At 38.5% G+C, this 25,150-nt stretch overlaps 1 protein-coding gene across 1 annotated transcript in view; it reads left to right on the forward strand.

The window, feature by feature from the left end:
• The window catches only part of LOC140236729 (metalloprotease TIKI1-like), a 65,289-nt gene that overhangs the window by 31,066 nt on the left and 9,073 nt on the right, over positions 1–25,150 (forward strand). The window contains exon 4 of the mRNA XM_072316654.1: positions 1,071–1,245. Within this exon, the coding sequence (XP_072172755.1) occupies positions 1,071–1,245 (175 nt within the window). The remainder of the gene's footprint in view (positions 1–1,070; positions 1,246–25,150) is intronic.

Consider the following 25,150-nt stretch of genomic DNA (forward strand, 5'->3'; position numbering starts at 1 on the left):
CTCGATCTGATTAAATTACCCGAACATAAAAGAGTCAGCGCATTTGTTGTCAGCAGCATTTGGTTGTGGCCTAATTGAATTCAGGGCTCTTTGGATGCATTCTTTCTGAGAGTGTGTATGTGAGTGCACATATATAAAATATATGTTTGTGTTTTCCCCAAGAATGTCTGTGAAGTTATATTAAATTACAACGTTTCGACACACTTCTGACAGGCAAAGTGCGTGCAAAGAAGCCGAAAATTTAATTTCAAAGTGCAGTAATTGTTGACCAATCAAATTATGTGACTACTCAATTTTAGCTTGCATGTCAAAACGGGGGATTGCAAATTGCTGCAGACGACGGCATTCCATGATTTCCACCCGTAATTGTAGCAGCACGTCTGACAGTGAACCGTGGAGGACGCGAACGAATACTTCTGTACGGATGAACTATTACGTACCATTAGTGGATTTCGAACCAAACATGAAAAGTTCTCTCAGCTTAAGATGAGTGCGGGTCACGTAATTATTTTTTTCCAAGGAAAGTTGCCCTAATTAGATTATTTCACAACAGTTGATACTTTAGAGTGTTTCTAGATTTGTAAAGGATGACTTTCTGTGCAAAATGATGAGATGTTATACTTGGAATGACACTAGAATGATTTGCTCACTTTTTTATTATATTCATTCTTTTGCCTCTGCCACGAAGCATGCTGTAGACCTATTGCTACAATAATGAAGTAAGTGAAGGCATACCAGTTGCCATAGCAACACTTCTAGTTTTTGGAGGCTTTGGGAATCTGAACTGCTATAGTCTTCATAGTGAAGAGACATGCTCAATGGTCTCTGTCTTGTTTTTAATGTTCATATTCTTTTTATGTTCAGGGACTTTTTCAAACAGAATAATGTCTATACTTTTTAAAGCTAAAGTATTTTTCCTGGATATTTCATATCATCAAACACATGTAATTGGACAACAGTAATATGACTACCATCAGAATAAGAGTCTTTGGAAAATAGTTGCAATTTCAATTTTGTCTCCGACTGATCTTTGTTATCTTGACAAATTGGGCGTGTTCCTATTTATGCAGGTGCCAAGCATGGGTAACACGACATTGACGGCAGCAGAGATTGAGCTGGCCAATCAAATCGACCGATACTTCCGTCAGGAGCTGATCTACAAGAGGAACATGCGCATGGCTATGCGAGTCAAGGCGATTCTGGAATCAAGACCAAAACAGAGCTTCTTCTTTGCACTGGGAGCTGGTAAGAAAATGCCAAAGCAAGGCCATTTTCTTTGTGTGCTTCTGTTCATGGTGTGTAAGTTTGTAAGTTTGTGTGTAGGCCTATGTGTCATTTCACATGTATGTGTCTGACTGTGCATATATTCAGTTATGTTTCACTTTTGGGCATGGATGTGTATGTGAATGTCTGTGTGTGTAATGCATATATTTGTATATTTTAGCAAGTTTTTCTGTTTTGGGTGTGTATGCATTGGTATTTATGTATGTTTGTAAACTATTGCCCTCAGATCTTTGCCATTCCAGTGTTACACACTGTCTAACCTCAAACACACTCTTACCAGGAATGTCCTCTGATGCTGAGAATGGTTTTAGACCAGTTAAGGAAAAAAATTATTTAAAGTAGGTCTATGTATAAAGCGGTATATGGGAAGTGTCATATGAGTACACAAAATCAGATCTGCATTGTAAATATAGTTATGTAGATCATTAGGTGTTATCAAAATTAGCATTATGATCAATTTAGTTTGCCAGAGGTCATAGTGGTAAAGTCAAAGATGAATAAACAATTTACTGGATTAGCAGATATTTATATAATATTGGATGGCCTTGAGGTTAATACAAGGAAATATTGGACGAGCTATGCACAAATATTGGACGAGTCGAAGACGAGTCCAATATTTTGCTTAGCGAGTCCAATATTTCCTTGTATTAACCGAAAATAGGACATCCAATATTATCATTATTATCCTACAGAGGATTTTAGCAAAGAATATTTTCACTTGCCCTTTCTGTCTCTGAATGCTGTATGGTCTCCTAGTGTACTTGATCCTGACATGGGGTATGGTATTAATCCACTTCATTCCAAGATAAACTGTGATCTATGTATTTTGATGTACAATTTTAACTGATTAATATGAAATTTGTTTTAATAAACACATAACTTTAGAAAGAACGATATTTTAGTTAATTCGTGATTGACCAATCACAGACGTTTTTACTTCATATTTTGGGTCATCTCGTATATCTCAACCAATCACGGTGCAGTTTATAAGACCTTTGGGGAATCCCCCTCTTTCCATCCAATATTTTAGATATTGGTTGCCTCGGCAAAAAATATTGGTCTAGTTCAACAAACTTTCTAAGTGGGTCGGAGGTTATGAGGTGCGTCGACAAAATAACACTTGTATTTGGGCTCTAAAAATCCTCTCTATGGATCATAATCTGTAATATCAAGCTTATGATTGAAGGTATGTGGCATGATGTGATGCACTGAAGATGAGAAAACTTTGAATGGTCACCCTAATGAATCTCTTCCACCATTCATCGCATCCCATATCGGAGAATGCTCTCAGAAACGTGAGTAAAATGGAAGGTTAACCTCAAGCCCTGCCCTTCACCCCCGCCCCCGTGCCGAATGGAGGTCACTGGTATGTCACGGCACAGGCCTGCCGCTGGCTGGGGAGTCACTGTCGATCAAGGGACGCAGGGGGTGATGGAGGGACATCGCTGGGGGTCTAACGAGCCATGGAGCTGTCTCTATCCATTTCCTCCGCCATTGCTAACTACGATGGGGCAGAGGAGAGAATTCTGTGTTTAGTTGTCATCAATTCCTGGTCCATCTGGATTTCAAATGTATTTTGTATTTCATATTCCTTGTCATATATTTACAGAACTCCTCCTGTTTGCTGCAAATTTGTCAAATTTTCAATCTGATTATTAAAACAGCAGCAGTTCATGTTGTCCATGCCATTGATATTACTACATCTTGGTTCATTTTATACAATATTGAGCAAGGCAATATTCAGACAATATAGTGAAATGCATCCATACCCATCAGAAAGAATTTAAGACTTTAGTGAGAAAAAAAAAAACCCACTAGGAATAAAGCTTACAAGCAAATTCCACAAGCAAATTCCTGTTGGTAGGTTTCAACAAGATTGATTCAAAATCTGACCCTTCTAGCGGCACTGCGATGTGTTTGTGTTTTGGCCACCAATGGCTTGAGTGGTGTTGCCATGGCGGCAAGAGTCGGCAAAAGCCTCCTTGGCGTCACATGTCATATATGGGCAAAGATTCAGTCGTTTCTGGTTACATCCCTTACATCTCTTGTGGTGGCCATGGATCATCTCTTCATACTTCTACCATGCATGCACGTATACATCCCAGCCCTCGGAGCTGAAAATTAATATTTCCGACGCGGCGACACCTTCCTCAGTTCTTCCATGCATTTCATCCTCCCGCACCTCTTCATCGATTCCAGCAGCACGCAGCTACATCACCATCCCTTCCCCTCCCCCTCCCATCCCCCCCCCACAATCCCTGTCTCCGCTGCGGATCAGCTGGATGTTGGAACAATTGGCCAATCAATTTCAGGGGACACACAGCTTCCCGACGGCCACCCGTTGAACTTTTGTGACCCGGACTGTGAGCTTCTGTGTTGTCTGCGCACTCCCTGCATCGCATCTCTGTTCCCCACAAAAAGAGCTCCCTGTTGGCTCACCCTAATTCAAGGAAAATAACGTAGTTGTCATCAAATTATATTCAGGACATGGAAGGAGTGATTACTGATATCAACCCAGCAAGCCCTTACACATCCAAGATATTTTTACTCCACACTAGATTCTGAGAGATTGGGATAGGGAGAAAGAGATAGAGAGCATATTCTTAGTTGACATATATATTCCACAATGTTTTTGCTTGGAAACTTTTGCGAACATCATGCTTCAGGTGTATTGGATGTTCAAAGCAGTGCTTTACATGTAGTGCTGTTGTGAAAATAAGAAATTTATGTTAGTCTTGAGGGAAAATTGCAAGTTGTGGGCAGGAAATTATGATTTAGATGGCAATATTCCAGTGATTAGAATACTTTTGTGTATCCTTTTTACAGTCTCTGTGAGATAATTACTAGTCTGAGTAGCTTCCATCATTATTTCTGATCAGGAGTGACAGTCCATTTCATGGCAAATAAGTAAACCGAGAGAGTAGTCAAGTTTGTATTTCATCTTGCCGCAAATGGAGCGTTTCCTTAAAAATGCTGTCTTACCAACCCCCTTCCTCTTATTTGCAACACTACAATAAAATATTTATACATAAATTAACAAGCAAAAGTAGGCAGCCACAGTATTTGTCCACATCAGAGATGTTCCACAAGCTTCACTCTATGTTTTTATTTTATTTTTGTACTCATTTATCATCAAAAGATATTGGTATACTATACTACACATTATGGGTACCTCCTTTTATTTCGTTTTATTACCAGGTATGCTTGCATTGCTGAAACATCTGTTGGTCATTGATAAAGGACATCTAAATAACACTGTAGAAATAGGCAGAAACAAAATTTACATAAAATTTGTTTCCTGTAGACTATTTGTTTGTGACTCTTTGTGATGTCATATTCCTCATGAGTCATCATGTTATATATTTCACTTCAATGAATTCTAATTGAGAACGCCCTGCCCCTACCCCCTTGGCTTCATGTTATCTTTACAGATGTGTTTCTATAATTTTGTAACTTCTTCTTGCATGAATTGACAATTCTGCACCGCATCATGGTAATATAACCGATTATTCAGTGTTTTTCCACTTCTCCTCACAAGTGCACCAGCAGTACACCTTGTGTTCATGCTCTTTGAACCCAAATCAGAGAGAATTCAGACAATTTGACCTGCCGGCTAATCAGAGCGGGCATGATTGTGGAGGAAATCTATATTTCGCCTCAAGGATTGCAGTCGTCTGAGCTTTGGCTCAAATGAGCCGTTATGATTTTTCTTTGCTGGAACCGTAAGCATGAGTCATAATCGGAGACTGTCTCCGTATTGATTAGGCAATCTTTCCTGGGCTCAGCAGGTTCCAGGGATGATTAGTACATTTTCCAGGTTTCTGATTTTTCTTGGATTTTGCTTGTTTGTCTAATGGCTTGAGGGAATTAACCTTGCAGTGTCCTTGAAACTGTCATTACTCAATGCAGATTTCTTTTGTAGAAGTTATTCCAAGGGTTGGGTTTTTGTTTTTTATTTTTTGCTGACTTATATTTTACATGAATTTAGACTAAATTGTCACCTGTGACCAAAAAAAAATAAAAAATGAAAAAGGATGGACGGGGTTCTCCTTGAGAATAAGAAGAAGAAAAAGAATGGAGATTCTGGTCAATCAGGCAAAGGAGTATGATAGACCCTGTAGCATGGGGATACCATGGAGTGGGAAGGCTGGTCCTGCTTGGATATATTTGAGAATCCCTGTAATGAACTGTGTCCAGCTTTATCACCGATCTCTGCGTAAGTGGATGCTCATATGTTCATATTTTATATGAGTCAAATAGCAAATCTTCTGAAATGGACACTGTTAACCCCGAGCTAGTTGTGGTCATCCATTTTGTAAGAAATCAATCGTCTGTAATGATCTACTTTGAAATCTCCCATATTGCTGTGTCACTACGGCACTGTCAATTTTTTAATTCTTGCAATAATCAAAACCTTTTATTCATCAATAATTCTTGGTTCAATACGACGAACAGGTGCTAAGGTTTTCATAGAGTAAAAAATAGATGTTATATCTTCAATGACAGATTGAGAAATACAGACCCAGTAAAGTAGTTTTCCAATAACTTATATTCACAATGGGTGCGGTAATGTGCCTCTTCTTTTCCCTTTCCTTCATCTGTGGAGCCGTATGCCTACAGTCCTCTGATTTGAGTCATCCATTAGCCCACAGTGAGTGATAATTGATCATCCAGTCGCCATGGCAGCTACACGTGAAGACATGTTCAAGCTGAGATGCTGGGTCATACCGGAAGATAGAGGAGGAGGAAGAAGAGGAGGAGGAGGAGGAGGGAGAGGGGGAGGGAGGGGGAGGAGTCATCAAGTCTGGAGCTGGAAGATGGTGGCACAATAGCTGGTAGGCAATGACCGCATCACTCCAGGGCGGAGGAGACAACTGTGTTTGGATAAGGGAGATGATGAGAGTAGCTTCGGGCAAGAGAAAAGTATGTGGAAGTAGGTTAGTTCATCTGAGCAGCATCTCATGTGCCATTCTTGTCATGACATGGAAAGGGAGAGTGATCTAAAATTTCATATCTCTCCAGGCACTATGTTAAGGGAGAAAACGCCTTATTTCAACCATAATTTTGCCCAACATCTGTAATGAGAATGTGATGGTATTTTTGTTAGCGGGTATGTCAAATGAGCTTATCTGGTAGTATGTTAACATCTACTGTAGTTTAGTTTGCATGTGGGATGGGAGAAGGAAACTTCATACCAAATTTAATAAAGCATGGGACCAAATAATTGTAACCAGCTTTTTGTGGCTGCCTGGTATGACCCTGGTTTGGGATGATGTATTGCACAGTTGATATATCTGTTGTGATGAAACATCATATATGTGTCACTCTGGCATCATTAGTTGAGTCTACTCTTCATGATCAGCAAAATGTCGCCCTCGAGCTATATGGCCATTCAATTTCTCACCTGACTAACATTAATTGGCATTTGACTGTCCAAATGATAAATTTGGTCCGTTGTCTACCTTCAAGATGAGCCTCTCCTGGGCCCATCTATCACACATTAATTCTCAATTGCACATTGTAGAGCATGATTGATAACAGTCATTAAGAAAAAAATGCATGAAGAAAAGAAATGCAATATATTGGCTGGTTAACCTAAGTTGTCTCTCAACTGCAGAACATCCCAGAGTTGCGTTTTAAAAAGAAAGGGAAAAAAGATAACGAAGGAAAAAGAATGACAAGATCACTCTTCACAAGTTCTCCATGTCATCAATGGATTATTTTCACCTGTGCAGATTTTCTTTGCCAACCATCAAAAACATCAGCGAGTAACCTCTTTCCAATATTACATGCCATCGGACCCCCAAGGGATATCAGTAAAGAAAACATGACCTAAAATAACAGGGGATTGCCATGTCAAGTTAAAATGAGAATAGAGTCGAGAGGGGAAGATGGGGTGACTGTGTCCCGAAGATTCCAAGCCATAAGAGGCGGGGTTCAGTGTTTTGAAGTTGCCGATGATCTCCAAAAGCACTGGCGGCTATAACAGCTTGAATAACTCTGCTGTAGTTAAGTTTTCTCCTCCTCCTCCTCCTCCTTATTCTTGAATACCAGCTGATGATGGTTCATATTTTATCAAGGAAAACACCTTCTTAAAGAAACATGCCAGGCATCTTAACCCGTTCCTTGCCAAATTCTGAAATCCCCATAGATTTAATACACAGGCTGCCAGGTCCCCGTAGGGAATGGGTTAAAAGTAGCTTTTGCCCTCCTAGATCAATTGTCCCACCCTCCCCCTTACCCCAACAATCTCTTTAGCTTACCTGTGTGACATTTTGCAATCGGCATCAGATTGTTGTCAGTCGGGTGTTATTATAGCCATATGCTATAGCTCGGAGTGTTGTTTTTGGGGGTCGGATCAAAAAGCGACTGAGATGATACTCGGTTTCAAGAGAATCCCACCTGCCCAAGAGTCTTGTGATGTCTTCATGCTTCCATTGGCCACCCAGAAACTCTTCGTCTTGCAATCTCATACAGGGTAAAGTTACAATGTTGCTGGGTGGCGATTACCAAAAGTGCATAAGAAATGAAAGAAAGAAATGATTTGATGAGTGCTAAAATAAATTTTGAAGTAGGAGTGAAGGAGAAATTTAAACTTGTAGAAGAGAAACTCACTTATATTGTCAGCAGGAGAGAATAGCACCTAGCAGGAAAATGAGAAAGATAGAGAGAGAGCGAAACAGGAATTCAGAATTTATGACAGAAAAACATGTAGGCTTAGCTACTGAAGGAATTAATTTACAAACTTTGGATAAGAAGCATTAACAATTAGTCATATGTCTGCTATGTCTAAAGGAATAAATTTGCTTTGATTTACAAAACTTTGATAGAAGCATGAGCACTCAGTCATACAGTAACTTTTCATGAGAATTGAAGATCCACAGCAACTACATTTGATGGAAAATTTGTATCAGTATGTGATATATAGTAATTTTATAAGACGGTCATCAATATGATTAGCGTGAATGATCAGCTCATGTGCATTTGTTGAATTTATCAAAGCATATTTTGAGTTATTCAAGCCTTTCTTGAACAGTCATTGCAAACAAAATCCATCAAATGGACGATGGAAACAAGCAGATCAAAGAAGTGAAAGTATGCTGGTGCAAATATGATTTAGTTTTAGCTTACCCCCTTTAATGGTCATATGACCCAACCTACAGGGTTTGTGTTTGTATTTGCACCCATTACCAGAAACCAGAGAAGTGCTTAGTTTCAGTCATGGCTTAAAGTCCAAAGGTTTCCAAAGAATTATTGGGTATTTTTTTAATTAAAAAGTTACTTTAACTCCATTGAGATTGTAAATTCACATCATCTCATGATGAAATGGGCTAGATTAATCAAGATTAGGCAAGCTTAAAAAATGAAATCATAAATATATTGAATTCCTTGAATACTTTCCACACATGCATGCATACATTTAGTAGCAAGTAGAGTGTCGATTTACAAACTTGATGAGGTAGTAACGTAATTGTCAAAGCTTCCTGGAAACGGTCTATAATCAACTCTGTAGAATTATCATGTCATTATTCCCTATAATGTCTTCAGTCATATCATATCCTTGCCATATTCAGGAAAGGCTTCAAAACAAAGTGTGGTTTTTTGTGACAAAGCTGTATGCTGGCTTTAAGGGTAAGCTGAGAAGCTCTCCTCCTTTTTTTTTGGTGCCAAATTGATGTATTGTTTATAGCGAGGTGATAAAAGTGTGGGTTCAAGTGTGAAGTGTCACGCAGTCTACTTTGAAAAACAAATAGAGGTGACACCCAGAAATGGCTCCCAAGTTGGTGTGCAGGATGGAAAGAACCAAAATGGATACAGTGCTTCCAAGTTTTTGCATGGGTGATTTACTGCCGTAATGGAGTTTTGAGAAGCAGCATTGCCACCTGAAAAGAAACAGGAAATGCCAAAAGAAGAAGAAATGAGATGTTAAGATATTGGATAGCAGCCCAAGTATACTGTAAAACGTGATATATTCGAGGCATGAAATTTTCGCGAATTGGAGCCGACAGCCTTTTTCGCGGCATGAAATTTTTGCGAGTTGCCTATAACATTCAATGCATATAGTAAGAACATTCACATGCATTTTAATTTCGCGAATCTAGGCTCTCGCGAAATTCGCAAAATTAAAATGCACGTGGACATTTCTTGTTTTACAGTAGCAGTTTCAGGACTCCAGTGAATGTAATCTAAACTGGCTTTCAAAAATAGCTATTAGTGTCCTTCCTAGACGTTGTCTGAAGTTACAGGTGACAAATAAATGCAAAAGACTGATAAGAAATTGAAACAACAACTGTGACTTCTTTCAGGTAACTGCACAAAAGCTGGAATTTGTTTTGAAAGTATTACAGAGGACTTGTTTCATAAGATTGCAAATTTTATTAAGCAATGACTGATTTACGAAACAAGTCCCCCAAGAGCAACATTATTACTGTGACAGATGGAAAGAAAATATTGCTTTTGTCTGTGAAAAAAAAGAAGATATCTAATCAACTTTATTTTTGTGATTCAGTCGCATGGACATGAGACATTTCTTGTGTGTTTTTGAAGTCTTACACTTCATGGAAAATGAATTGCTCTTCTCAATGAAACAGAAATTCAAAGATCTACACCACTTTTTTCCTACACATTGTTTCACAAAGTTCTACGCATTAATGGCTTACTATGTAAGTGTCCACAGGTGTTTTTTCTGGTTCTGGCAAAATATCTGCAAAAATATCACCGACTAAGATTTTGAAAAATAGTATACAGCAGGAAGTAAAGCGAGTCAGAGTGGAAACTAAAGAAGTCTGAAATACCATTTTAATGATGTGACTTCATGACTTATGAATTGTGTAGATGAAATGAGTGCTGAAGGAAAAAAGTTCTTGTGGTTAGAGAAAAAAGTTTTCTAACATTATTTGCAATAAGAGGGACTAAAGATATAAGAAAGGAAGAGAAAATGGAAAACTCTTCTCCTTGTTTAGAGTGGCCCAAATAGGCTACACTACCATCTGTACAAATTTTCCAAATTTTAATAGTGGCCCAGGGGATGTGCTATACGCCCAATAAGTAGAGGGCAGTGGGATGGTGGCAGAAAGTGATGCCAAAACTTGAAAGATTGATAGTCAGGGTTGTTTCTCCAGTCGAAGAGAAGATTGATTTATGAGAACCATTGTGCTACTTTTGAAAAGACCACACTGGAGCTGGATTTAAATTTTAAAAAGAGAGAGGAAAAAACACACACAAAAAGGCTCAAAACAATCTGAAAGCCCTGACAAGTCCACAGTCATAATTGAGTCAAGTGATGATTTATATTTTTTGTTTTCTTATACTGGATAAAGAAGCTGGTTTGGAAAGCTGAAATTTTTAACCAGCCACAAGTTAATTTGTGAGTCATTCCATCTCAAAAACAAAAGTAGATGCTCCATATATCCATCAGGTTTGGTATACTGTAGCTAAGACTTGAAACAAGAACGAAGAAAGAAAAGGGGAAACAAGAGGGTATTATAAATCTACCCTCAAGTGTTTGGCTGGAGAGCACACAACGTGAGAAGTCCATTCCTCTGTTTACGCGATAAATTTTCAGAGGGGCAAGCTCAATTTCATTTTGAGAGCGCAAGCGGTGCACCCTCTGTCACTGGGAATGTGCTGATACAGGGTGTCTGTCCCATTTGTATTACCCCACTGTCAAATTATGACACATAAATATACTTATTTTCCGTGCATTTTGCAAAACAATGTTCTCTCTCTTTATTCAGTGTTGTTATCTCTCCCTCAAGAGGTTGAATCTTTGATTTAATACCAGCAGGTGGTGGAAATTTCCCCAATTTTGGACTAGCAACAAAAAAGTTATGATTGCTTTCAAGCGCCAGTTGATCGTTAATGTAGCACTTGCCTGCCACCTCAAAATAGAAACTGTTGTTATCTGACCTAAATATGAAAAGTCATCCTTCTCATTTTTTCCCCTGGTTAATATGATCACAACAAAGCAAATAGGAAATGAATTGATTGTGCTTGGAGGAACTGAACATTTCCTCCCAATAATGTCAGAATTTGTTTAGGAGCCTGAAACCAAGGATGGTAAGGAAGAAATTCTGAAAGACGGTGGCATTTCGTTTCTTATAGCTGACAAGTTTCCCGCAAATATATATCATAAAAGTAGCAGTTACATATCTACCCTGAGGAGAGGGTTTTGGAGAATGTTTGTTCATTTATAGAGAGGTCTGTTGACATTAGTAACATCCATGGGTCTGTTTTGAGAGTTAAACACCAGACTGCTACATTGAGAAGAGGTTATGTTCTGCACTGTATTTGAATTCACAAAATCATTGACATGAATTTTGGTTCACTCTACTTCTTTGCCTACAGAATAAGAGCATGGAGCTATGGTAAGACTACTAAGAGCAACAGAAGGCACTATGCTGTGCGAGGTAGCTCCTAAGTTCAATGTTGAGATGATTAAATTTCACTCCCATCTGCATTACCCTCCACCCACCCACCACCACCACTTTGGCCATAGTGCTGGTAGCAGAAAAAGGGGTGAGAAGGAGCCCCTGTGTGGCTCAACAAAGGGGTATCATGTTGGCCCAAAGCCATACAACACAATGAATAGCCACTGATCCCACTTCCTTTCAGCATCAGGCAGGGGCCTTTCACACCCCCTTTTTTAAATCCCTGATAGCTGCACTAATCACCCCCAACAATAGGGGGTAAACAAGGGCACCCAGTGCAGACTCCACCACCCAAGGGGTGAAATTTTGCCCCCTCCCCCCATGTATTCCTAGTCACATAAAAAGAAATGCCACTAAAGAAGGTAAAGGCCATAAGAAGAGTTGAACAGAAATGTAAATCTCTTGAAACCAAGTATTATACAGCTTTACAACATTAATGAAAGAGTAAAGTAAGTTTGATGAAATCCTAGGGAAGTATACGGCCTATTTATACCTGTTATCATGTGTACATGTTTGTTTGTTTGTTTTTTTTTTTAACAAGTTACATTGTGACATAGCGAATCAGAAATGTGATGATTAAATGTTTTGAGCAAGAGTGTAGAAATGTAAAACTAAAAGTTGTGGATACCATTTTTTAATATGTTGACTGTGCACTCCCACAAAACAGAATCATGTTCAGAAATTCTTATTCCAGCATTTTTTTTTTTTGAATGATTAATACTTTCTTTGAGGTATTGCATTTAGAGATGAGCAAACTGTAAGTTTGAGAAAATTCTCCATTTCCGACTTGAAGGAGGTACCCCCTGCTGTAAATGGCAACACTTGTCCACAGATGAAATTTCATCAAACTTGGGATTGTTTCGAAAATGAAGTGTAAGCATGTTCGTGCAAGATATTTCTTGTATTGTATGTCAAGTCATCAAATAATAGGGGAATGACGATATTGTGACCAAGGGGTTGTGTGATACCTCCTTGGTGTGACAATTTTCTATTGAAAAAGTGGGATGCAGTACACATGGACAACTTCTGATGTTACCAGAGAGTGCAGTCATCACGTCCTGTCTCCCCCATCAATCACTTACTGTACCTGTCCATCAAGTGCTGTGGATCAGTAGGTCAAAATTCACACAAAGTCAGGCTCTGTTGATCAAGTCATTGTCGGTTTCAGTCTCGTCCATCAAATGCCAACGCAATCAGAGTCTGTCAAAGTCGGCGTGCTGGCATATAGAGGTGACATCGCAGGAAATTTTATGAGATTTGTGTGCCATTTGTGGACTGAGCGGTATGCAAGGTGGGAACGTTTATCCCCCAAATTTGTCCATAAATGTGCTGAAGTGAAAGTGTTTTAACATGATCTGCTTATTCAAAACTCAACATCTCTTTTTTTTAAACACCTGGTGGAGACATGCTATGTAAACTTGAACACATTTTATAGCAAGCAAAATAAGGCAGTGATGTAAACAATGTCTGGATTGTTTGAAGCAGGGTATATGATATTACAAATGGAGGGGAAACAGAAAGTACAAAATAACCATCTGTGTTATATATTTAGCCCTTTCTTGTCTGTTTCTAGATCAGGTGGAAAGAGTTGAGAATATGATGTATTAAAGTAGTCTTATAGATTCAACATCTGCTGGTTTGGTTCTAAATATGCACATAGAAAGAATTTTGGCTTGGTGTTAAGCCTTACATAGTCTGTGTTTGCTTTGTTGTTGTTGTTGTTTTTTCCAAGTAATTTTCTGCAAGTTCACGAGTATTCTTTCTGCCAATGTTGCCATGATAGGGATTTATTTGGACAAGTTTTTAACTGTACTGAAGTGTTGTTTGATGGCTCCTATTGCTGTCACTCTGAAAGATTTTGGTGTCTATATGTGGGACCTTCTTGTGGCTAATTACAATCATCCAGGAGGGAGAATCCAGATGGATTTAAATTTCATTTTCTGAAATCTTTACACGGCTAGATTTATCTCAAACAGGAATGAACCTCGGCCAGTTTTGAGTCATGATAAAGCCAAGAAAATGCATTTGTTTGCTGCTTGATAATTGAGGTCACAGAAAGTCATTGGATTTTTTTTTTTTTGAAGTGATAATACAGATGAGAAAAGACACAAGTACACCATATCCGTTAGATGCATCCATTCCATTCTACTGAGTCTGCTAAGTTCTTTGCTCATTCTTCCACTGAAAAGTTCCCAATGTACCAAATATGTGCTTATAAATCATTCATGATGCTATTAGATAGTTTTATGAAATATAGAGTATTGGGCATAATTGTGACCATAACTACTTGGGCCTCCACAAAATACACCACCACTTTTGAAATTGATTGTTGATGCAAAAAATAGATTGATTATCGGTATTGAATGCTCGTTATTTATTGTAAAGCCTCAATGACAAAGATTTGTCGTAAATGTTGCGTCTGATTCCTGTGAATGGCGAGCTACCTCAGAAGATGTCCCACGTTACCAGACAGATAGAATGCACTGAAGGTCAGATTTTGCCGGACAGTTTAAAGATCCCAGTTGCGTGTGTGGTCTGATGATGAAAAGTAAAGGTATAGGCTATATCAGAGCCACGGGAGTGACATAGAAATCGCTCTCATGGTCTTCCATACTATTGTGTACGAGATCAGCACTAATCTGCCAATCATCAATACATTCTTCATTAACCCATGTATTACTGCTGCTACTAAACTGTGTGAGATGTTAGTGATAGGTTAGGGATTAGGAGTCCCAAGAGGGTTAATAATGATGGTTCTGTAGTGTCTCTGCATCACAAAAGCTATCTCTCATCTTCATCTCAAAAGTTTCCTTTCAGCAAGAACTATATTAGCCTTCCATATCCCTAAAAAATCCAAATGAACCAATAGCAGATAATTAACCAGTGATGGAAAATTTGCAATGGAATGACAAGTAACACATCATGTAAGGTCAAATCATTGCTCTGTTGGTATATCCTTATACAAGATGAAGCTGAAGAACACATTGTTGAAATGCAGAGAATCAGCACAAAACTGGTATAAAACTCATTTGAGTTTTCAGAAGCGAAACCTTAAAAAAAAAAAACAAATTAAAGAAAAGACACATAATTTAGGACCACATGATTTGGAATGCAAGTACCAAAGCAACAATTATGAACTCTGTGGATATGTGTGTACATAATCATGAAATATTGTGATGTCTAAATTTGATGACAATTTATTTCAGAGGTACAGTATGAAGATCTTTTGTCATGGTCGGCATCACCAACAGAGAAATAATGTTCGGCCAGTCAAATATATTTGCTATGAGCATTGTCTGTTTGACGATTGAAAGTGTCATCTATTTCCTCTTTTCCTCACCCTGAATAAGCAAAATGAAAATATGAATTTAAGGGAGCATTTCATCATTGTCTTCCATTTCAATCAATCTTTTTCCTTTTTTTTTCCAGTTTGTGTATTTTTGCCAGTGTCATTGTCAGTATGTTTGAGAATTAATGTTCCATGCATGTGAGTCACTGGGGAAGAGAAAGGCAGATGGTGTACAAAAGAAATTTGTGTATTCATATCAGTTATCCTTCATTGGGCAGATGATCACCTCTCTCCTTCAGATGAGGTGGGAAAAGAAATCTTGACAGAAACATATCTAAAAACATTGGATTTGTCAGCAGTCATTTTCTGATCTTTTGAGTGATTCATCTGGGCCTGAAATTAAAAAAAAAGGGGTGTGCATGTTGTGGAGAGAGGGGGGAAGAGAAAGAATTGTTTTGGATATAGGCAGTGAATTCGAGTGAGTTCAACATTTATGAAAACTTTTTGAGCTTGAGCAACAAAACTGTATGGCCATCATGAAGTTTTGATTCATTGATCATTATTTTGTAAGTCATCTGGTATTGTTTCCCATGGGAACTGCGATATACTTGTCACATGTATGTGACTCTCTGCCTGTATAGAATTCACCAGTATTGTTGGTCCCATACACAAAAACACCAATACTATACCTTTTTTTTGGGGGGGGGGGGGATCTATTTGCCTGAAGGAATCAGTTCCATATAATTATGTATTCTAATGTCCTACAAACATTTTCTACAGAGTTATATTTTTCTTCGAGAAGGAGTTGTACCACACATCTTGTGTCATTTGGCCAAATTATGTAATAGACAGTGTTTGTTGAATGTTGCAGTATTTTGTGGCACTTTTATGATCATGACTTATGTAAGTTATGCCTAATTTTACTCAAATTTTAGTCTTAAAAATTCAAAAAGTACAGGCAAATTTGCCTTTCTGGCCACCTGTCTATAATGGCCACTCTTGTTAACCTTGGTGTGGTGACCATTTTAGACAGGTTTGAGCAAATTTCATAAAAACGGATTTATTATTTTTCTCTCAGTCAAGTACTTGACTTCACACGTACAAACATGCCACACAAATAAGTCAGTATTGAAGTGCACGTGTTACTTGGGGACTGCATTCAGGATGATTATAAAACTCTAGCAAGGATAGAATCAATATTACACGTGAAGGAGAAGTGTGAAAGGCATTTAAATGTAGGCCTATTTTATTTTTATGGCCGGTCGTATACAAGTGAAGAATTCCATACACACCTATTTGCGATCTGAGGGTTAAGAAATGTTTTGACCGTTGATTGTAAGTGAAATGATGTGGCTGTTTGTAGATGTTTACAACTCAGTGAATACACTTACAGTCTACGATTTTTATGCTTCAATGTTCTACTTCTGCAGCATTTTTATGGAGATTGATGTGACTTTAATGATCAGATATGCATCCAATATTCAATGGTGTAGAAAAGATTTCACTTTCTTGGTTTCAGTCGCTGGCTTAACTGTTGGCTGTGTGCAGTCAACCATTCTTGCCCTCCTCCAAAGCTCTTAAATTTGGCATTAATCTGGAATCTTCTCTTCCATGTCCCCACCAATCTTTCTCGGGTCTCAAATGTTCCGTCATCACCCTATTCAATTGTGTGCAGCCAATCACATTAGATTTGTCACTTTTGTCAATTCCTCTCTACTAAACACAGTAAACAGACATTTGTCTTTTGATCGCAGTGTCTGAACACAATTGGTTGTTTGGGGGAAGGGGTTTAGTTGTTTATGGGCTGTTTGGGTTATCATTGGGCATTTATTGGGGGGGAAAGAGCATTGTAGATTTTTTTTTTTCAGTGCCGAGAGATGATTATCAACCTGATTGATGTGAAATTATCCTGTCTTACCATTTTTACCAACCAAGCGATATTTTCTCTTACATCCAATTCTCAGCTGCAGCCCATCATTTTGTTAATTGCTTTCAGGCTATATGTATTTTGAGGTAACTGATAACATAAAGAAATTAGACCAAATGCTTATTTCAAGGAAAAAAAAAATTAAACAACACTTTTTTAAACTTGCTAGAATAACCTATGCTGAGGAGTAAGTGTTGAAAGATCACTCTTTAGAATCTTTTTTGGTATCGTTATGAAAAATACAAGAATCTATGGACTAGATTCTGTTAATGTTTTTTTTATAGATTAGTCCATTAGCACATTTTTGTCCTTCAAGCTTTAACTTGGCTTATGACACAAACAGAATTCTTATTTAGGGTTTCAGAAAACAGTATTATGTCTTTTAAAAAAAGTTTTACTGGTTATGTAGCTCTAGTGGGTTGATTGCATGGGATGTTTCAATTTTGCTTCTAAATCTAGAGCAAGTTTCTTGGGGCACTTCACTTTGTTCCTTGCTGAAATTAATATTGATGTACACATGTGGTACTGAAAGAATAGATGGAAATCGAGTCGAAGTTCTAATGAGTAAGCTGTCGATGAGCGTTTTATTTTACCGTGGAAAATACTGAGCTGAAAAGAAGGTGGAAAAACTCTCAATTTCGTCTCGACCTCGGCCTATTTTTCCCCTTCTCTCAGCAGCATAATGAGGAGGTAGGCCAGAAACAAGGAATTTTTTTTGCAGAAGGTTTGATATCAATTCTTACACTGACTGCACCAATCTGTCACAGCACTTGAGAATTTGATCTTTGTTCTATTTCTTCCCCCTTATTGTTGGTGATAAGGGGGCTTTGCTTTCGGTTGTCATCATCTCTTATGCTTATAAAATGCATTTTAAAATCCAATTTCAACAAGCCAGCACTGCTGGATTGTTCATTTGAATACAATTTATCAGCTTTTTAAAAAAAAGTCATGCCCCATACCACTTAGAGAATTTCTGCTTTCTGCTTTGCAGCTACCATACATGTCACAGTATACATGTAACCTAATGTAACAAAACTCACAATTCTGTGTATTGTGTTTTGTAAAAGTATCAATCATGTTTTGAGTTTGGCACCTATACCTTTGTAAACTAGAGAAGCACTCTGAGAGCGCAGACCTCTGCCAAGCATGCAGCTCATTTCCACCACTGATCTTGTTCTTCCATAGAGATTTCAGTGATTTTTACCCATACTGTGTGCTGAAAGTCTCCCGATTTCCCAATATAGAAGCCTTTGTTATGTCATAAACCCTCAGCGGCACGGCGCGCCTGGCCCTAGTAAAAAAAAGTAGAGCACGCACTTTAGTGCGCGCATGCAAACCTCAAATACGTGCAGCCTGAACTCCCAAGTTCATTGACCCTACCTGCCAAAATATCAAAAATCCTTCATAAATTCCCCCAAAATTCTCAGATCACTACCAAAATTTAATCATGTGTTACTTGTATCATTCTAAACCTTTCCTGCAAGTTACATTCAAATCCGTTTACTACTTTTTGAGTTATTTTGCACAAGGACAAACACACAAACCAACGGTAATGAAAACATAACCTCCTCCCTTGGCGAAGCTAAAGATCAGAGCATAGCATACCATTAAAAGGATATCCTATCTTGAAATTAGGTAACCTTGTTATTGTATGAAAACAAAATAATTCTGAGAAGTCGACTCGTTCATTGAAATTTTGGGTGAAAAATCAGATGTATAAAAAAAATGAATTATAAGAGTAAGATGAATTTGTAACTGTGTGTTATCTTGGTGTTGAGCAGCTTTCCATTTGGTTTGCACACAAAGATTCACCAATTTTCATTTTTCTCCCGAGTAAAATCTTCTTCAGACCTGTTCTTGGTACATGAGAAGGATTTTTGTACATTTTGTATGTCCTCCTCAGCAGATTTAAGTTCTGCCCATGCCCAAATATTTGAGATGTAAATAAAGGGAGGATAAGAGGAGAGCTGAGAAAGCAAATCAGAAGATACCATATTGGTGCTCTAATACTTGACCAGTGAGGGGATTAGTCGGTTTGTGCAGATGTATTAGTATGCACTTTAAAGGCCAACATGATATGTTTGCCGGGAATCGTGTGCCCAATGGGTTGCAGCACAATTGCAGGAGGAAGATTTACGAGTCTTTATGCCTCCTCCTTTCCCCCTTCTCATATCAGGATTAGCAAAACACTTGTTGATCAGATGCCAGTGCTTATTCAGGGGAGAGATTAGCCCTATCTCTGACACCTTGGATGGTGTTAGATAGGTTCCTTTTTGAGAATAAAAGGGAAGCCGACTCAGGAAAAAAAAAAATGTTTCAAAAGTTTGGTTGTTGAGTTGATGCTCCTTTCGTCCTTCAAACTATTTACCAAAGTACTCATTGTGCCTGCTGAGGGGAAAGCATGTGAAATTCAAATGAAAGACACTTCATGTCTCTTGCAATAGACTGTGATGCCAAGAGAATGTTGTAGTACCAACACATATTGGAGTATGTGGGACTAGCACAGATATGCTTACGTTGCATTTATTAAAGATGTTAGGCTAGAGATCAGTGTGCCAACATTTTATGCACAGTATACACAGTGAATTATCATGTATATTTGATAAACTTGCATTGTAATATGATGTGTGTACTTTTCTTCCCATTAAACTATAGAAAAATTGGAAGATATAGTATCTCTCTTTTTTTACCAGCAAATATTTCCAAAACAATATGCTAAGGATTAAGGGATATTTCTTGGTAAGTCCTCGCTTGTCTTATCTCATGTTTGTAAGCTTTAGTTCAGGCCAAATTCTTCTGTAAGTATGCACTAGCTGACTATCTGGACAAACTTTACCCAAGGTGTTAAACTTTGTTTATCGCAAAACAGATTATAGTCTTAGCTTTACAGACTGATCATTTAGTGCTGATGAATTCAATAGATCAGTGACCCATTTAATTCTCTTTCTGATTCTAGAACAGACTGCATGAGAGTCCTCACTTACCAAAAGGAATGAAAAATGCTTAAAGCTCATAATCTAAAAGGAACTGATATTGTTACTGCTGACGTTATGCCCTTTGATACCGATTTGCAATAGAAGGAGCAACAATCATAAATTTTATGGAGTTATGGCCCAAGTTAAAGTAATATATTGCCGGCCTACGTAATCATTTGTGGAGTTGCTCCATGTGTAGATTATATTCATGCCCTGCATCATGGGTCATGGTTTAATATATTGTTAATACTGTTATTTCATTTGGAATGGTCAATATCGCAATAACAAAAAATAAAAAAAACCTACAAAAACAAACAAATCTTCAGAAGATTACATAAATGTCTTTGCTGCTTCTGTTTTAGTTAGGTGTATATGATTTGTCAGGAACTTACCAGCTACTTGTGATATTAACATCAGTTTTAGGATGTGAGTACCATGTCAGTGTTAGACGAATGCCATTTTTACTCATTTGGTCCCCTGTAAATGTCATATCCCCTCCCCCCCCCCCATAAATAATCTCATTACAGCACCAGGCATCTTTGTATGAAGGGTTCCACATAATATTCAGTGCATATGAAGGTGTGTTTCTGACCAGTGGTTTGGTACTATGTCTTTACAGGATACAGTTTGGATGGTGTTGCCATGGCTACAATGATCATCAGCTGGCACTTGGTGATGACCAACTGCTTGGGAATATGTTCATTTTGCTTGACAAAAGAAATCTGGTTCTTTTAGCATTCATATGTAGGCTTTCAGTGGTTGAAATATCATTGTGATAATAAAAGAAAAAAATCCAAGGAAGGAATATATGAGAGTATATAAGACAGAAAAACACCTATGTCTGTTCCCTTCCAAGTGGAAAATGGCGGAGGCTGTTTATCTAGACTATTTGAACTTGTCCTCTTGACCAACTTTTGAACCTAGCTTATGATCTACCAAGCACAAAAAAAGGAGAGAAAATAATAACACCACCACCATTACCATCTATGACAACAACGACAACAGCAAGGGAAGTGTAGAGAAAACAGAGAAGGCCCACTGCCCAGAATAGAATTGTGCAGTCAAGGAGGCGGCAACAGTCTTTGATCTCCATCGCTGTCTATCGCCGCGGACGGCCGACTCGTCCTTTTGTGATACCTCCCACTCCCTCCTCCCTTACCTTCATCGTCTCATCTCTGTTGCATTTTGGGATTAGCGCGAGGAACGGGGAGAAGGGGGCTAGGATTGATTTCTCGGATGCCTTGAAGTGACGGGTAGGGGAGTAGGCGTGGATAGGTTATGAAAACTAATGATAAACTTACCGGATGGTGATCTCTTGTTTTTGGTGGTGGCAGAAGGGCCGGCAGCGCTAAGTGGTAGGTCAACTCTGGGGTGTCTTAACTCTATCATTACTGCTACAAACTGTTGTACATACTATGATTCAATGGTTTTCTGTTGGTGGCAGTTCAGTGAGAGTTAGATGAATTGTGATCTGAAGGCAGGAGTAACTTTACTTTTCTAAGCAGCAAATTGTTCAAATTTCCTTGTACACTTTGTGATATTTATAGGCTGCTTACATGTAAACCTCATACAGTGCTTCATGTGTAGCATCCATCTAATTCTATGGCTGTAGTAATGAGAACATTCGTATGAAGTCCTGGCAGTTTCCATGATGATAATGAGATTTCATTCACTGTAAGATGTGCATCATTTACTTCAAAACAAGCCTATAGAGCTTGAATTAGCTGAGATAATTCACTTGATTATTGGCAACGCAATCTGCGATGAAATCGGTGAGTTTCCGTCTCTCGGCTCTTTGTAGCACTGGGTATTCTTTCATACTCTCATTTGTGAAGTATTATGGAGAGTGAAAGGGGTGGGAGAGATAGAAATACCTTGGGCAGACTAATAAAGAAAGGATAAGATTTTGCATTTAGAATCATCTTCACTATCTTTCTTTGTGTGTGTGTGTGTGTGTGTGTGTGTGTGTGTGTGTGTGTGTGTGTATGCCCTGTAGAGTTCTATGCAAGAGTTCCATTCATTGTTTGTGCAACCAGGGCATGTAATTTAGGATGCCGAAAAATACAAAATGCTCAATGGTTTACAAACATCCAAACCTTCAATTACTCTTCTTTAATTGTCCAATTTGCTCAATTTTTCACCCCTTTTTTTCCCTCGTGACACTGGCTTTAATAATTCAAAACAAGTTTATCTTCGGGGCTGGATCCACCTTGAAGTGATGGAACCTCTGTTGTTGTGTTCGTCTAAACATTTTCTTAAAAGAAACAAACACACTAGCCGGTTGATGATCTAAAAATTGTGGCGTGCACAACATGAGCATTCAACATCAGGAGGGAATCTGTTCCTCTATCAGGAGAGGATGGGACAAAAGAGTTCTGGTTTCCACACCCTTACAGAAAGCGCAGAGCTATGCAATCAATCAGTCTCTCTACACACCGGTCCCGACTTAAGTTTAAAGAATCCCCCTTTTTAAACTGGTGACTGCGATGGGAAAGGCATGTAAGGAGAGCAAACAGGCAGCTGTAAAATGACTGGGGTGTGTTCCAAAGTTGATTAATTTGTGCCGACTGCGGAGCCATTATGCAATGATGTATCAGTTACGGCAAGTGACAATGTGCCAAAAGTCACATGGAAAGTAATAACAGCCAGCGATAGGACTCTCAGAATTTGGGGATAACAAAAAACTGGGGGAAAAAAAAAAACCCAGAAGAATGAGAGATGATGATACACCATTCATCTATTCTTTCAAATTGTGACAAAATTCCAAGCAGACAAAAAAACGTCCTGTGGCTGTGTAAATCGTCCAGATAGCTGGAATATAAATTAGCTGCATTGTGTACCATGTTACCGAAAAAGATCTTTGTGGTGCCGAATTGATAAGAGTTGTGCTGTGGACATATCAGTGGGGATTACCGCTACACTTGCAAAGAGAAACAGAAAAAACTGGTCTGTACAATGACTGTTGTTGATAGCAACCCTGTGCTTTCTTTCTTTTTCTTTCCTTTTACTTTGTTGGCTTTTCGACAGAATTGAATGCTGATTAGGATTTGGGTTAGGGCTTTACACAAATCTTAATCAGCTTTGTGATACCACATGAAACTTCAGATGTTAATAAAACACCTTTAGGGGGTGGAGTGGAAAATAAGTACCTGCAGGACAGAGTGTTAGAGACTGACAAGTTTTTTCTGGACTAAAAAAACGAGTAAAGTGGGCTGGAAAGTTTTGTTTTTCATCTTTTATTAGGAATTTGAACTGCTGCAGCACACTTCTGTTTCAGTCACAGAATCAGAAAACTTGCCAAAGAGCATAGAAAAGAGTAAATAAAAAAAGTGATACAAGTAGGAAAATGGAAACACTGTATACGGCATAAACAGTGGGGAAAGTGATGAAAAAATTAAAAATGAGCTAAAGCAACAATTAGGGTGAAATGCATTATGGTGCAATAACTCAGTTGTCTACTTTGCTTGTCTGTTTTAGTAGTAATCCTTTCATGAAAATAATATTTTGAAATCTGTGCCTAAGCTCTGGCAGTGACATGTGAATGACATGAAAAAACAGGATGTTCTGAAATAGAGATATAACAAAATGCAGGACATTTTCAGCGAAAGCAGTGCACGAGGTTCTCTGAACGTTCTGTTGTATATAATGCTTCAATTTCTGCCATCCGTGTTATTCACTTCAGTGTCCAGCTTCTTGGTTTACACTAGCTGTAGTCCTACAGGATGAATGGACTACTGCTGAAGATTTGTACTCCCAGTCACATTTGAGTATTGAACATTTGGCTCTATGCTCTGATGAACGAGGTATTTGCATCCCTGCACGCATGTGGGCAGGATGTTATATCTTCCTTTGTTGTCATGTGAACAAGAAGCAGGCAGGTTGACTCATAATGTGTGGTGTCATCAAGAGCATGGAGAATGCTTCTGTTTTAACTCAACAGAAGATTTTTTTTTTTTTTTTTAGATAATTTTTGCAAAAATTTGGATGAAATTGCTGGAAATGAGCAGCAATTCTTCCAAATTTGCATTCCAGAGTAAAATGCTCCAATCAACAGTATCATAATAATATTCTGCCCAACAAAAAATCACGAAAAGCACTGGGATTTGAAGTCAATCTTTTTCCTTTATGAAAACATCTCAAGGACATGTAGGTTTTTGAGAGTTTGTTGCGTGTGCATGCTTTATCTCTTACCGGGATCAGAATTAACTAGATCTTTGGTTCCCATGACACATCATAACGTGATTGATTGGTCTCCATCTTGATTTACAGGCTGATATTGCCAGACAGGGTGATTAATGTCGAAATATTCATTATCGTGGAACCCTCAACCTAGTGGGGTAGGGCCACGTTCACATTGTATTAGCAGTTATTAGTGCACATTCTATTTTACTGGGCATAGAATGACTCCATTCACAAGCAGTGTACCCTTGACTTCTCATCATGGGAGTTGCAGAGCACTGCCCAACTAACGTGAATGCAGTCCGAGTGTGAACCTGCCCCCCAGTGAGGGGAATGGGAATGGAAACCAAGGTAGATTCCAAAGCAATCTGCGGATGCTATTGAAGAGCATTGGGTGGCCCCCGCTGCCCCATTCCGCAAGCACAACAAAAGTGACAGATATTGACCAATAAAAACGCAGGCGAGTGCCTCTTGGAAGAAGAAGAAGAAAAAAAAGAGGAGTATGGGTCGTTCCAAATTGGATTCCTGTCAGTCAAAGCTATGCCATTTGGTCGTGTGGGTATCATTTCCACGGCTCTGGTCTGAGAGATCACACCTGTGAGATTCGAGGCGTACGCTCACGTGTTGAAAGTGAGAAATTACTTTAATTCTCATCAAAAGTCGGTCACACCTGATGGTGATGATGGCAAATTCATGTGGTCTTGCCATGGAAAAGATAGATCTATTCATGTCATTTTCATCTCATCCACAATTATTTCCAAAACTCCAGTGAAATGCTCTGGAAGAGGTTGTATGACTTTCTGTGTAGTAAAACTGGAGAATTTGAAGAGTAACTTCAGATTCAGAGCTTGAGTTTGTGATTCATTCTGCGGATGCTGCTACCTGGCCATGTTTCTTTTCAAACCATCACTGCATACTGAGTTTTCTTCTAAATTGGACCACCCATTGAAGGTACAAGCAAGCACATTTTGAGAGTAATTTGATTTCCATCCATCCTTGGAGAAAAAAAAAGAACGGTTTTCAAAATGAAAGTTAGATTCTACACCCCTTCCCTCTTCTTTCTGCA

Source organism: Diadema setosum, chromosome 13, assembly GCF_964275005.1.
Source record: "Diadema setosum chromosome 13, eeDiaSeto1, whole genome shotgun sequence".
Lineage (NCBI taxonomy): Eukaryota > Metazoa > Echinodermata > Echinoidea > Diadematoida > Diadematidae > Diadema > Diadema setosum.